Source organism: Mugil cephalus, chromosome 10 (genome assembly GCF_022458985.1).
Source record: "Mugil cephalus isolate CIBA_MC_2020 chromosome 10, CIBA_Mcephalus_1.1, whole genome shotgun sequence".
Classification (NCBI taxonomy): domain Eukaryota; kingdom Metazoa; phylum Chordata; class Actinopteri; order Mugiliformes; family Mugilidae; genus Mugil; species Mugil cephalus.
Genome location: NC_061779.1, coordinates 16,859,001 through 16,873,769, shown reverse-complemented (window position 1 = coordinate 16,873,769; position 14,769 = coordinate 16,859,001). Strand labels below are relative to the sequence as shown.

The window sequence follows — 14,769 nt, the reverse complement described above, 5'->3', positions numbered from 1 at the left end:
CGCGTGTTCTGCAGTGAGATTGTATTTTTTGTGTGTTTTAACGTTACATTCATCCAGTAATGTGGATACATTCTTGTACGCTCAGGTAAAGGTAATGATCAACCGTACTGTATGTCTTGGAGAAAGTAGGTGGGTCTTTGGCCTTCAGCGTCGCCATAATACTCAGAGTTTAGTGCCTTTGTACAGCCTATTATAATGATCATCTTTTAATACTTACTGTAATAGATTATCATGTCAGAATCAGAACAAATCCCTGGTCAGTTATTCTTCATAGTCACATGCATATACTGTAGGAGTAATATGGCCTTTCCAACAAGTCCTTGAGTAATCCAAAGTATTTACAGTAGAAGTACAATTTTAAACTCCATACACATTATAAAAATGACTAAATAAAAAATAAATGTACTACTTTATCTCTTCATAAGAAAATAATCATGACCATAAAGCTACTTCTCTTCAACACCAGAAACTCACGTACAGTACTACAGACAGAGTATTCACATAGTAAGGCCATTATGACAATGTAATTCAAGATAAAACCTGAAAATGAGAACCGGATGTTCCTTACAGTATCGCAACGAGAGGCCAAAAAATAAAATGATAGAAAAATAAATTCTCCTCGTCCCACTGAGCCACCTGTCTTATCGTCACCACGCGGCCAGACATGCAGTACAACAGTGGGCTGATCCATGCAGGGTCTCTATATGTAGACGGGCGTCTCCTGTCCCGTCAGCAGTCGGAACATCACAGCGGGCATCGTCTTCATGTTGATCTGACGGGGAGGCAGAGATGAGAGGAGGAGGATTACGCCGCCAACTTAAGAACCTGTCTGCAGATGCACAGTTGTAATCGCATCACTTGAATCCAGGCCTTATTTACAACCTCCTGTGCCTCACTGGAGAGTCAACAGAGACGTTGATGCACTACTGACAAATAACCGGCTTCTATGGCTTTAACAGAGATGCAAAAAAACAACAACAAACGTATTCAATGTTAAAAAGAAAATAGCTGTTTCCTGGTTAGTTCAGCAGTTTAAATGTATTTCTAGTGAAATGTCAACCATTTCCTTGCTCTTCACCTACAAATTGACATTATAACAGTTTGGCAAATGCACTTATTCCCTCTTTGCTGGCCAGAGTTAGCGCGTCAGTTTCACTTTCAAGGCTCTTTTAGAGTACTGCGGGACACAGACGCCCGAACTTATGCACATAGTCTACGCCGGTGCGAGCCATTTATACTTTATGACTTATACAGTACACCCTGTAAAAAAAGCAAAAAAAGGCAAAAAAGACAGTTAATTTTTGTTCCACTTTCAACAATGTCAACTGAAACTTTCACCTTAACTGAGGAGGTCCGGACATAGAAACATTTGTTTGACTTGTCTTAACCTGTGTTCCATCTTTATTGATCCAAAGCAATCAAATCTAGAAGCTGTTAATACTAAAGCGGAAACATGCTAGGACCAAGACGACCAATCACAGTTCTTGCATTCTGCGTTACATTGTTGTTGGGCCAGGTTCTGCAGCGTCAGCATAGTTTCTGCATCAAATTGACACAGAGGCCTAAACCGTCTATCATGCAGTATACTGTATGTTTGATAAATGTAAAACAATGGCAAGAACCGGGTTAGCCTAGCTTAGCTTAGTTTAGCAATAAGACAGCAAACAGGACAAACAGGGAGAGTTAATCCGTTCAAAGGTGATACAATCCACCGATCAGAACCTCAAATCAAGAACCAACAGGAAAACAAGAACAAAAGTGAAAAACTACATGTGGAGGTTTTATGGGAGTTAATGTGATGGACTTTGATATGAGACCATTACCCAACTGCTTATGTAACTCTGACATCACAGATTGCTTAATTTCTGAACAGCTGAGATTTCCCTGCTGTTGCACTATTTACACTGTGCATTTATCAGACTTTAAATAGAGTAAATTTGCACATTTAACCGTGCCCTTAATGACTAGAGCTAGAACAGACCTAACCCGATCTAATCTATGTTCTGTACCTCTGGTGTGTTTGTGTGGTGCAGTAATCAGTGAAACCTGGCAGTGTGTGTCATGAGGAGTTCTTACCTCGCCCACTGAGACAGACAGGGTTTGAACAATCTTCTCATGCGGCATGGCAACAACGCTCTGGCCATTTATTTCAATGATCCTGTGTCCGACGCGGACGCCGCCTCGCTCAGCAATGCCGCCCCGCATCAGACTGCAGATCTGAGGACGACGCCAAAAACACGCCGCACGTGTGAATGAACGGTGAATGTCACCACCCTCACCACCGCTCTTGATAAAAATGGCCGACCTTTAATTTTGAGCTCCCGCCTAAAGTTTACGAGGGTCTACTTACAATGCCGTTCTGAACGCTGAAGCCGAGCTGGAACTTGAGATCAGGCCTCTTGATGAGCACGGTGGTGACAGGGGGACAGCTCACGATGCTCAGCTTCACCTTCACCTGATTCTTCAGACCCTGGGATATGTCCACACACACATCCACGTGACAGCGACTTTACATCTTATGGTCAATAATTCCCATTAAAAAAAAAATGGGGTAAAATCTATCACACAGGAGACACGTATTAGCTGAGATGGTTAAAAATGTCCTTCTTAGAGTCAACTGAGGCTGTAGCTCGTCTCTGTTTTAAATAACCAGAACCAAAGGGACAATCTGAACTAAACAGCAGTAATTAAGCGTCTCATGTGCAGGCAATCAGAAAATCTTTTCAGACTAAATTCTCTTATTCAAATATTGTATTTTCATGCCTAATTAAAGACTGCATCAATGAACACCACGTGAAGATGCTCCATACCTTGATGATACCCTGACAGGTGGCCAGCGGCAGCCCCACCAGACTGGTGTCATTGATGGACATGATCTGGTCCCCCACACTGAGCTTCCCAGAGCGAGCTGCAGGGCCGCTGTTCAGCATACTGGCCAAGATCACAGTGGGCAGGATGGAGCCCCAGCCAGACTCCACTATCACCACACCGAGGATCTCCCCCTTCTGTTTCTCCACGTAGAGCTGGAACGCAGAAAGTCCGTTTAGATTTCACGCACCAGGGTTTAGAAGGTGATTTCTGTGACAGGAAATCTATTGAAATTTACCTGCAGCAAACTAAAAAAAAGAAAAAGAAAAAAGTCGCACCTCTTTACAGTTGTCTGAGTTTGAGAAATGGACGAGGTCATCGTGGTACATTTCCTGGGAGTTGATGATGTCACTGTATTGTTTCTGGCTCAAGTCGGTCGGGTTGATGCCGTTGGCTCGCAGAAATTCTCTGTAGGCCACGCTAAAAGCCTGACCAATGGACTGTGCAATTAGCTGCGCCTAGAGGAAGGGGAGCGTTTGGGGAAAACTACTCAGCAGAAAGGCTATCCCATTTGACAACAGCAAGGAAGTGAGAAAGATCACAACGGTTTAAATGACCACAGAAACGAAAAATCTAAACCAAACCAAAATAAAGTAACAAATATATGTGTTGTTAAGCAGCGAGCACTTACATCCTCTGACTCAAAGACATAGCAGATCATCCTGTACTGACTCTTCCCCTCGCTAGAGTCGGACGATTCAGAGAAATCCTCGGATGAGGCCTGAGACATGCGTCTCCGTGCCATCAGAACCACAATGCTGCCAATGTCTGCGATGTAAGAAATGGTCCTCAAGGCACTGTCCATCATAGTCTCCTAAGGAGAGCAAAAAATATGACAATTAATAAGCGTGAAGGGCTGAATGACCTCACAAAGATCCAAGAGTTACTAACCTGTGTATCAGCGTTCAGGACTTTGACAGCTTTGGTGGAGATAAACAAGTCCACTTCTGTCATAATCTGAGAGTCTTCATCTTGGCTCTTTGAAATAAATATTACTTTAGTCAAACATTTATACTTCAACGTGATGCTAGTATCTATAAATGCAGACGTTCAGCTCATTGTCAAAACACTGAGGATGGAAGTGAACTAAAAAGACGTGCAGCAGCGCCACTGTGTGGTCAACTCGTTAAAGCACTGCAAATAAACATTTTTGGACACTGCACAGTTAATTGTCATTTTGAGCCGTTAACTATTACATTATCAAAGAACAGCTATATAGTAGTTTGATGTTAAGTTCTATTCTGCACTAATTCTGCATTATTATAATTTTAACCCTTAAAATTAAATCTCAGCACTTCTGCAAATATTCATTAAATAACTATAACCTGTATATCTCAGACTATGATCTTTCAATAAGTCCCATTAAATCATTGTAACCCACAGTAACAGGCATCCTCGGGGAGTAAAACTCTGTGAACAAGTATCTTAGCAACACAGCAATTTTGATTTCTTAAACCTAAAACTCAAACAATTTAAGTCGGAAGCTAAATTTCTTGATTGAGAACGTCAGCAAAATCTAATCAGTTGGACTTGAATACAGATTTGTTCCCCATATTATTGTTTGAATTTTACCTATTTTGAGACTGATTAAATCAGAAAGCACTGGCCAATTTAAATATTCATGAACCAAATCAATGGACGCTAAGAGCTGTAATCCTGAAGGCAGATCACCTTGATACGACTGACGGCTTCGTGGGCCTGGGACATGCGGACGGACTTGGATGGATTTTTGTCAGACAACACCTGAGTGCAGCCAAGGTAGTTAGCAGCAAAGATGATCCCATCAATGAGATCCTCTGGCTCACAGGGACCTGGAACTACGCAAAACAAAACACTGTAGTGCGCCGCACAGATTTATAAAAGCTCTGTAATTGAAAAAAAAAAAAAAAACATAATTACCATCCTCAAAGCTGGGGAAAGAAGCAGCTTCCTGTGTTTTCTTTAAAATAAACGAACATGTTAGATTTATGGAGATAATGTAAGGAGCCATATCGACTATCACTGCAGATAACATAAATCAGTATGATGATAAATGAATTTTAAAACAAAGAAAGACAGCAAAAACAACATGATAAGAAGTTATATGTTGTTGAATGTCACACTTGAAAGACAAATCCTCACTTTGGAAGTGTCGCTCTCTTCTGCAGGGGCGAGCTCCGAACACTGGGGCCTCCTCGGCTGCTCTGGCGCCACCTCCTCGGGAATCACCGCCGTGCTCATCTTCTCAGCCTGCTGTGCGAAAACATCTGCTTTAACATGTCTTGATTTAAACGTTTTTGGGCATCCACAATCACAAGCCCCAGTGGGATGGGACCTGCTCGCAGTGGTTACCTGCTGGGGCGGCTCTGGCCGTCTCTGCCTCTCCTCCAGAGACTCCCTCTGTGGTTCAGGTGTGTGATGAGGAGCCAGGGATGGTTTGACAACTCTGGGGTCACTCTCCCGGCTGTTGGTAGCGGAGGGACTCGGTGCAGGAGCAGGAGGGGTTTCTCTATGGGGCTGGGCCTTCTTGGTGTCGGCCGGTGTCTGAGCATGGGAATGACGAGGCGGTGGAGGAGGATGTTGCTTGTTGGAGCCGGGCCTAGCTTTGATCCTCACTGCAGCCTTTTTGCAGTCTTTGGACGCAGTCTTTGGACGCTGCTCGGTGCTGTTGGTCACGCATCCTTTGATCCCAGAGACAATATGCTCGCTGTCCTCTCCTGTTCCCCTCCTTCCTCGTCCTTTGCCCTGCCTCTCCCTCTCCTTCGAGCCCATGTGAGAGGATTCGCAATTCCTACCAGCTCCTGGGATACTATGCTTTCTGGTCACTCGGGTGTCATCTTCTCTTTCCCTTTCTTCAGCTTTCTGTCTAATTCTTTCATTGTCGTTGCCCTGATAAAGGCTAGTCTGCCTCGGAACACTATTTTCCGTCTCTTCTAAATCCTCTATGAATTTGGCCCCATCCAGCACCACTTCTGTCTCGTCCACATCGCTGTAGAAGAACCTGTCCTCTTGGCCCTTCTTCACTCCCCCTTCTGCTTCTTCCCCAGGAATCGGGGCACAGTGTGACCTAAAGCGATGGCCCACCTTGTACGGCTTACCCTCTGATTGCGACCCCTCACATATTTCTGTGCTATGTTGAGGTCTGGGGGCCTCATTGATATTGTCATCTACTGCGTGCTTTATGTAGCCACCATCCTCAGGACAGTACTGTTTGTAATACCTCATGTCCACGACGCCCTGTCGGTTCAGGTGCAGGACCTCGTCATAGTCCTGCTCGACGTCAGAGCCCACGTTGTCGTACTCAGAGCAGGTGTCTTCCATCTCCTCGGGACTGGGGTCGCAACTCATGTAATAGCGGTTTGCAGAGACAGGAGGAGTCAGCTGGTCATTCTTCTCATTCTTCGGGGCACAGGGGGGTTGCTCAGACGCCTCTCTCACCAAACCCTGCTGCTCGTCTCGGCTCGGTTTTGTAAGTCCTGGACCGGGGCACGATGAAGGGCCGGGAGCCAATATTTTGGATATGGTTGCTGGCTTCTTTCCATGAGCCATAACCGGCCCCTTTAGTTCACTATCTTAAACCCTGTGAACATCAACGAGTGAAGATTTTGAGAAATATAATTTATATAAATTTCATTATAGCATCAATCTTTCATGCTATGATGCAGTATATTTATAACAGAGAACTATTACATACTGTGTCTCCTCCCTCCATAAATACAAACTATACAATCTTTTAAAAAAAACAACTCCTTCCCCTGCTCACAACTCAGTTATTACACGTTATTACATCATGTCCGAATCACTTAACCAGCCTGCAATAAATATTTGCAAAAAATACCTCCTCTCATATTACGGCGAACACAAAAATAGCCCCTCACTTAAGAACCAACTGTTTATTGTAAGCCATGATATTATACAACCATCTATTACATCAACACAATGTTACACCCACACACACCACCCCTGTCCTTAAGTCTATGATGTTGTTTGTTATCTGCCATTTAGCCGGCTTGTGTCTGCTCTAATTATGTCTTGATGTACTACAGACCAGGAAACCTGCGGTAAAACTGCTTTAAGTGGCAGCATGAGAACCATTTTTTTTGTGTGTGTGGGTGTGAAATTTTTGTCTTTTCTGTTCAAACAACAACCTTACAAACTCATCTCTGAAAAAATAAAACAAAACAAAAAACATATCAAATGTGACTATTAAGGCCATCATATTTCAGCCCCACAACTGACTCTGTGTCCTCTGAGGTAAATGCAGCAGTACATCATTCAGCTGACTTCAATTCAGCTCAGCTATTTGTCCTTGATGGAGACACCATAAAACATGCCATTGTTACGTGTCAGTCCCAGCCTTGTTGGTTGTTTTGTTTGTGTCTGTTTTCTGTCTTCGCCGTAGGAGCAACTCCCTAACGACTGATGGAGGACGTCTTCGTGGGCTGGGTCTATGTAGGAGGCTCCTCACTTGGAACAAGGCCTCTCACTCCATTTCACCAGACCAGCATTGTAAATATTTTTCTTGGTTTTTACCCCTATGGTGTTGCCTGTTTACCTTTTACATATAGGTATAATAAGGCATGTAACCTGGTGCGTCATCTTGAGCCGGCCATAACACAGCGAAATGGTAAATAACAGATAACACAACAGTTCAGTTTGTGACACTATTTTGATAATTTACTATGATTAAATGTTTGAAATCAGCCACTGCAATGTGAATATTTTCCTGTCTTCTGTGGATGCTGAATCTCTTTTAATTTGTGGTTGTTAATCAGACAAAACTATCTAGTCACAATACTAAATCAGACCTCTTCTGTGTAATTTTTTTTCTGCCCAAACATTTATTTTCAAAAATCAAATGGCAGATTGATTGATAATGAAAACAAACAATTAGTTGCTACCTTACAAACACACTACAAAAACACAACACTGAACACCAGAAAAGGATTTGAGAAAACATAATATAAAGAGAATGCGTTGATCCAATGTGAAATCCTATTAACTTTACATGTTTATACACGTGTAAGAGGACCAAAATTACACTCAGAATTATCTAAGATCTCTTTAATCTCTGTAAGCCACCAAATCCATTTTCATCTCTGCTGTGATTTTAAAACAGAAAGCGTGAGATTGGTAGCCTCGGCCCAGTAACAAAGGCGTTTCCATCTGATTAGTACTGAATGTATTGGAGCTGCATGTACTGATCTTGCTACACGCCCAGTCTAAACATGTCATGATCAACACCCTCCCCCTCATCTAAACATGAAGCATATCAGCTAGTGGCTGTGAAACTGTTTGAGCTGTTGGGGCTCAGGTTTCTTGGTTATGGAGTTTTGTTTACACTCTATAGCTACATAACGAAATAAATCCAGTCACTGTTTATCAGATGTAACTGAAATCATGGCGTAATAAAAACCTTCTGCACAATCCCAGCTCACAGACCCGATCATGACCTCTCCATGGTGCTGAAGCGACAATTAAAACAATAGCGCTAATCAAAGTCTCGGACCTCACTATTTATTTATTTATTTATTTATTTTTTACATGTGCCCTGCCCTTGTCGTTTTTGTGGCGGCATATTATAAACCCATGACGCCGAACTTCTGCCGCAGCTGCAGGGGTGGTTGTTGTGGTCTCCCCACAAGTGAACGCCGCATTCCCATCTGCCTAAATGTCGATAAGATAATCGGATATATGGTTTTCCCTACGCATATAGCACGCAGTGATGGTGCTGACTCCCTCCACACACACACCCTCTGCTGCTTTTACCATCTGGAAGCATCCTATTATCCTACTGCTCCTGCTGCAATTCACATCGACCTTGATTTGAAGCATCGAGACTGCACCATGCTGACAACCAACTACTGAGCCGATCGACCACAGGAGCACATCCAGCGTTGTTTCCAGCAAGCCGAAAAGGCCTGCGTGCATCACTGTTACATTTTTTCCCCCGCATACATAGAAGAATCTCAGTGCCACTTACCGACATAAGTCCTGTTGGCCGCCCTCCTTGTAAGATGCTTGTGCTGAGCAGATCAGATTGTCCTCCGGAATGGTGATTTTTGAATAAAAGCCGCACAGTAGCCCAGGAACCTGTGTAGAAAATACACCTCCCATCATGTGCTTAGTGCCCGGTCTGCTGCTCAGCATAAAACACTGCGAGGTAAATAATGAGCCAAAAATAACTTGTTAGATCATCTTAGCTTTAAACATTTATTGATAAGCACCTTATTTGCAGTATTTAGCAATATACCCGGTGCCGTGTTGGTTATAAAATTGAGGATTTGTATATGGATTGTATTTTATTCATATACATTTTCACTTTAAAAATACAGACACAAATATAATATACACGTACAATACGATTATTGTAATTATCTTGATTTTTACTTTACCTGGTTTTAAGCGTTCAGGATTGAGAAAATATCGATGCATCTGGGGTCGACTTCTTCACCCTAGACAACGTTCTGCGCTCCGCTGGTTACGCCTAAGGAGCGGGATTGTTGTCATCGAGCACAGCTCTACCCGCTCTACTACACAGTCAATGCTATTACCCGGTATGTTAGCTAATGCATGTGAAACCAAGTGGCAGCCTTATATTGTTGCCCTTGTTTCCTCTTGCATATGTGGAGTATTGAATGCCGCGAATGTGCGATCATTTCAAACGAAGTGTTTCCTTTTAGCAACGTTAGCATTTAATTAAGCTGAATAGAGCCATAGCATGAATAGTCCTGTCTGTCCTCTCTACACTGGAACGACTTCTCTGCGACAAAGGAACCCGCTCCCGCCTGCAACATGACGGAGAGGCCAAGCAAAGACAAACTCAGGCGAACTTTATCATTGTCCAAGAGCAAAAACAAAGGCGGCGTTAAAGCTGGGACCTCAGCCAGTCCTGCCACCGCAACTCCAATCACGTCGTTCTTCGGCAGCCAGCCTCCCACTAAGCTGGCCTGTCCCCTGTGTGGCCAGCTGGTACCGAGATTCAAGATCAATGAGCACATTGATTTGCAATGTCAGAACTTTGAGAGAGGAGACAGCAGTGTCGCATCAGCAAGTAATGGTGTTGTGTCAAGCACCCAGCTGTCATCCAGAAGGAATCTCCCAAAATCCCCAGGGCTGGATGGAAAAGTGGAGGAGGAGGAGGAGGAGGAGGCCAAAGAGACCAAGACGAGTCCTTATTTCAAAAAGAATAACTCTCAGCAGGCACCGCGTGAGATTAAAAGCAAGACTGTCGTCAGGACGATCGACCTGGGGAGTCTTTCCTCTAAGCTATCTAGAAAATATCCTAAGGCACCCGAGAGGAAACAGACTGAGGATGAAAATGCACTGAAAGAGGAATGTTCTTCTGACACATTAAATAGCTCGCAGAAAGAAAATGTTCGGACTCAGAGTTTAGAAGACAGAAAAAACACCACCGGTGTAGACACTCCAGCAACAGTTGAAGATCCATTGTGTTTAGAAAAGGTGCATAATCTTGAACAGAAAACATCTAAATCTGATGCTGTCCAAAAGTTGGCTGCTCCAAAGCAGCATCCTTCTGCCTCCAAAGTAGCAAAAAGAAAAAAGGAACCAACTTCCTCCGGTGGAAAGTCTGGCTCCCGAAAGAAAGCAAAACATGAGAGGAGCAGTATGGAGTCAGGAGAGATGGTGCCTAGTGAAAGTACAGCTGAGACAACTGACGTGGACCTGCATAAAACAGAGGTACCGTCTTCTACTACCTGTGACGCACTGTTGAGATCTGAGGAAACATGTGAGGAGCGTACTGTAGATATCAGTGAGGATTTAGTGCCAGAGTCTAGCGCTGAGAGCAGCGACCAGAGCTCCAACACTCCCTGGATTCCATACTACCTCCGCAACTTCCAGACTGTGCTGCATGCTGTGTTGGAGAATGAGGACGACAAGGAGTTGTTCAATGAGGACGATATGATGCTCATACATGCTTTTCAAAAGCTGTCAGGTATGCTGAAATGTCACTTAATAACTAATAAAAAATGATTTAAAAGCAAATTACAGCTGCATTGATGACTGATTGTTGACGTGAAGTTACTCTCTCAAAGTCATGGGGCAGAAGCTGTATGTGAGACTATTTCAGAGGAAACTGAAATGGCTTCAACTCAGTAAACTGGATTATGAAGAGATATGCAGTGATCTGGGACCTATCGCACAGGAGCTGGTTCAGTGTGGTTTTCTACAGACAGGTAAGTGATCCCCAACAATATCATACATCTGAATCTGTTTGCTAAAACACTGCATTAACCTGTGTGTGTATGCTTATTTTTTACGAAGAGAATGATCTTGAGGACCTAGGGGAGGCTCTGGATCTCCTTCCGGCTCCTGAACTCAAGTCTCTAGCAAAGACTTTCCATCTGGGTGGTTCTGGGACTCAAAAACAGCAGCTAGTGGATGGGCTTCTTCGCCTAAGCAAGCAAAAGTCTCTCTTCTCTCTGAGCCCTGCTCAAAGCAACATTGGGGCAGTCATCCTCAAACGGTGAGTTGATCATTTTCCCTGCGTTCATTCAGGGTCCCGACGTTTCAGCAATGATCTCACCCCTCTCCTTTCTTTAAAGGGCAAAGCAGCTTGCAGGCTCCTGTGTGCGTCTCACTCGAGGTCCACGGGCTGTCTTCTCTCGCGTCCTTCTCCTCTTTTCTCTGACGGACACAATGGATGAGGAGGAGATGGCGGCTGGAGGGCAGAATCAGCTTTTCACCATCCTCTTGGTAAACTCAGGACGCCTGGCCTTCCCAGACTACACAGTGGAGCGTGAGGCAAAGGTGTTTCGAGACAGAGATGACCTTATTAGGTGAGGGTCTGCCAAAGGACCTAAAATAACTTTGTAGTATTTGATATTAGCAGGATAGGCAGGAATAAATACTCCTGACTCCATACACCACACCAGATATGAAGCTGCCATGCGAGCCCTGCAAGAGGTGATATCTGCTATGCAGGCCGGTCAGTGGGAGAGGGCCCTGGAGCTTTACACAGCTGCCAAAAGTGCCTGGCAGGAGCTGAAAGAAAACCATGACTTGAGGTGAGGACCCCATAAATCAATGTATTTATTCTGTCGCTATATATCTCTAAAACGGAGACACCGAGTCCCCAGTGATTGTTTAATGTCAACGTTATTAATTCTTGTGTAGTCACGAGAACGAGCTGCCCGTCTTCCTGCGCAGCTTCACTACAGGATGGGCTTACACTCGCATCTTATCCAGGGGCGTGGAGATTCTGCAGAGGCTCCGACACTATGAGGTTTGCTGAACTTCTCGATTCTCTGACCCGGTTGTTTTTTTTTTTTTTTTTTATTCACAGAGTCCAAAGTGTCACGGTTCTACTTTTATGTTACAGAAAGCAGTAGAAGAGCTGCAGTCCCTGCTATTGCAGTCTGTTTATTGTCCAGACAGCCGCGGGCGATGGTGGGACAGACTGGCACTAAACCTTCAACAACACCTCAAAAAACCTGAGCAAGTGAGCCCCAGTATCTGTGTTTCCATTCTTGTCCTCAGAGACGTCCTCATAATTTACTTGTGCAACAATGTTCTCAGTAATAGGCAGCATGCTGTGTTCTGCGTTATTTTTTTTTAAGGCCATTTGTGCTATCAGCGACGGGCTGTCAGACCCCCTGGTGCGCACAGGACATAAACTCTCCCTCCATCAGAGAGCTGTTAGGATGAAAGAGTCTCCCAGCTGCAAAAAGTACCGTCTGCAACTCAAAGATCTGCCCACTATAGAAGTTAGAGATGTCAAACATGTGAGTTTTTCACAGTTTGCCAGTGTATGGATTTGAAGGGGGGAAATGATTGCTTTAATTTTTATATATATGTAAAAATAAAACATGAACGTTGTATGTACTCTTGCCTGCAGGTGACTATTCGAGGACAGCTGTTTCCTCATGAGGGAGGTATGGGAAAATCGAGATTTCTTTTGCCAGCGAATGAAGATGGGGAGGAGAGTTCTCGTGCCACTGTAATATGCTCTGTGGAAGAGCTGTCTTTAGCACATTACAGACAACAAGGTTTTGACGAAGGTAGGTAATATTTTACGCTCTGCTATAAAATATGTGGCTATCCACTGATTGCAAAAAAACAACATTCTCTGTTTCTTTTATCTCACAGGGATCCATGGAGAGGGCTCAACCTTCTCAACACTGTTTGCTCTTCTGCTGTGGGATGTCATTTTTATGGAGGGTATTCCAGACGTCTTCCGAAACCCATATCAGGCAAGTTAAGCTCTACAGAAGAATTGTTGAATGTGTGTGGACCCGCGGTAGTTTAACTCGTGTTTGTCTCCACTCTCAGACGTGCCCGCTGGATCTTCACACTGACTGTTTCTATGAGAACAGAAAGGAGGCGATCGGGTCCCGTGTCCAGTTACTTAGCGAGGCGTCTGTGGAAACACTGAATGACATGTTGGAAGATGTCTGGAATTCCCAGGAGGGTAAAGTGTGTTCATTGGTCAACTGGGAACGTTTCTCATCCCTTCAACAGGCGCAGGTATTTACTGTTACTCTTAAAAAAGGACAGTCTTCCTTACATTGTGTTCAAATGCTTTCTATACACTAAAGTATCACAACCACACGTATACATTGTAAATTTGCAGTCTCTTGTCGCCTGCTTGGGTGGAGCCTTCTTAAGTGGAATAATAGCACGAATGGCAAAAGACTACAGGCACTGCCGTGGAGGTCTGCCTGATCTTGTGGTGTGGAATACCTCAAACAACAGCTACAAGGTGAGATCATATTATCACTGATCATTGTAGCGTGTAGACAATTTCCCCTTTGCCCCTTTATCATCAGGTGCCACATGCTTGCTGAAAATTTCAAATGTAGTCACACCGGATGTCATGTTGTTACAGCTGGTAGAGGTGAAGGGACCCAATGACCGGCTGTCCCAGAAGCAGCAGATCTGGCTGGATGAGCTGCAGAAACTGGGGGCTGACGTGGAGGTTTGTCACGTGACGGCTACAGGAGCCAGAGGAGGTCGTCTGGAATAAACAGATACGAAGAACTGACACATAAGGGTATTAATCAGTGTTGCCAAATCTGAAAAAAAGAAAAAAGCAATTTAAGAGCTTTTCTGAATCTGATCATATAGACTAGACACTGAATTTGCTGAAATTCTATCTTTAAAATAAAACGTAATATGCCTTGTGTTGTGTGGTGTTGAGATCAGGGACGTCATTGCCTTTAACCAGAAGACGTGCATTGTGGGAACACGACTGAGAACTGTCAGGAAATCAGAAATAGCTTGCTTACAGATAACCAGAGCTAATTCATGTCAGAAAATAGATCCAAGCACCACACAAACTGATGGTGTTTCCTCCTCTTTGGCAACACTATATTCTCAGGATCTTAGGTTGCCAGGCAACCAGAACTCACATTTTAGTTGGCTGCTCTCAAATTTCACGACAGCTCTATGAGTTTGTTATGCAATTAATTACGGTGATTATATCCCTATAAATAAGCAGTTTTGACGTTACCCGTCAGTTCATCAAAGCTATTAACGATTATTTTCACGTTCAATTAACCTACAAGTGTTTTTTCCATTAACTGATTGATCAGCCGGTCTTTACTGTCATAAAACGGCGCATTTCCTCCAGAGACCAATGTGCGACAACAATATCTTTACTGCAATACCATGTGACATGCTGGAACCAGTCATAAATAAAGGAGCTGAACCTTGTACATTTCAGCGTTGTAATATAAAGGTGGCGTAACTGTTGCAATGTTTTTTTGTTGTTCACTTTAAATGCTTCCTCTCCGTCAAGATAATATGTAATATTACCAAAAACCTTTCTCACTGCAAAGATTTATAATGTAAAGCTGTTTTGTATTGTGAAAACTAGAAAATTAAAAGATAACTGGTGGAATTTTCCTGTTTTCCGGCGTGGATTTGTTTGTAATGGTGGATGAAGTAGATGTACACATA

The 14,769-nt window shown here is 43.6% G+C and overlaps 2 protein-coding genes across 5 annotated transcripts; one reads left to right on the top strand and one right to left on the bottom strand.

Annotated features, from left to right (window-relative positions):
• Nucleotides 1-4: 4 nt before the first annotated feature.
• apba2a (amyloid beta (A4) precursor protein-binding, family A, member 2a) lies at nt 5-9,372 on the bottom strand. 4 transcript variants are annotated; one of them, XM_047596549.1, is made up of 13 exons: nt 9,243-9,372; nt 8,831-8,940; nt 5,200-6,427; nt 4,990-5,100; nt 4,768-4,807; nt 4,540-4,685; nt 3,760-3,846; nt 3,500-3,682; nt 3,147-3,326; nt 2,811-3,023; nt 2,351-2,470; nt 2,077-2,217; nt 5-772 (listed from the first exon to the last, which is right to left on the bottom strand). In XM_047596549.1, the coding sequence occupies exons 3-13, from the start codon at nt 6,394-6,396 to the stop codon at nt 701-703; spliced, it is 2,490 nt and encodes an 829-aa protein (XP_047452505.1). In that variant the 5' UTR covers nt 6,397-6,427; nt 8,831-8,940; nt 9,243-9,372; the 3' UTR covers nt 5-700. The 4 variants fall into 4 exon arrangements, with proteins under 4 accessions (XP_047452505.1, XP_047452504.1, XP_047452508.1 ...); XM_047596548.1 differs by having other exon boundaries at nt 8,831-9,003; nt 9,243-9,371; XM_047596552.1 differs by having other exon boundaries at nt 4,540-4,679; nt 8,831-9,003; nt 9,243-9,371.
• A 6-nt stretch (nt 9,373-9,378) lies between these two features.
• On the top strand, nt 9,379-14,714 carry fan1 (FANCD2 and FANCI associated nuclease 1). The gene is made up of 13 exons (XM_047596547.1): nt 9,379-10,804; nt 10,905-11,045; nt 11,134-11,335; nt 11,415-11,648; nt 11,745-11,876; nt 11,986-12,094; nt 12,191-12,310; nt 12,429-12,593; nt 12,707-12,869; nt 12,958-13,061; nt 13,141-13,335; nt 13,442-13,570; nt 13,697-14,714. Exons 1-13 carry the CDS (start codon nt 9,643-9,645, stop codon nt 13,832-13,834), a joined length of 2,994 nt encoding a protein of 997 aa, XP_047452503.1. The 5' UTR covers nt 9,379-9,642; the 3' UTR covers nt 13,835-14,714.
• Nucleotides 14,715-14,769: the final 55 nt, after the last annotated feature.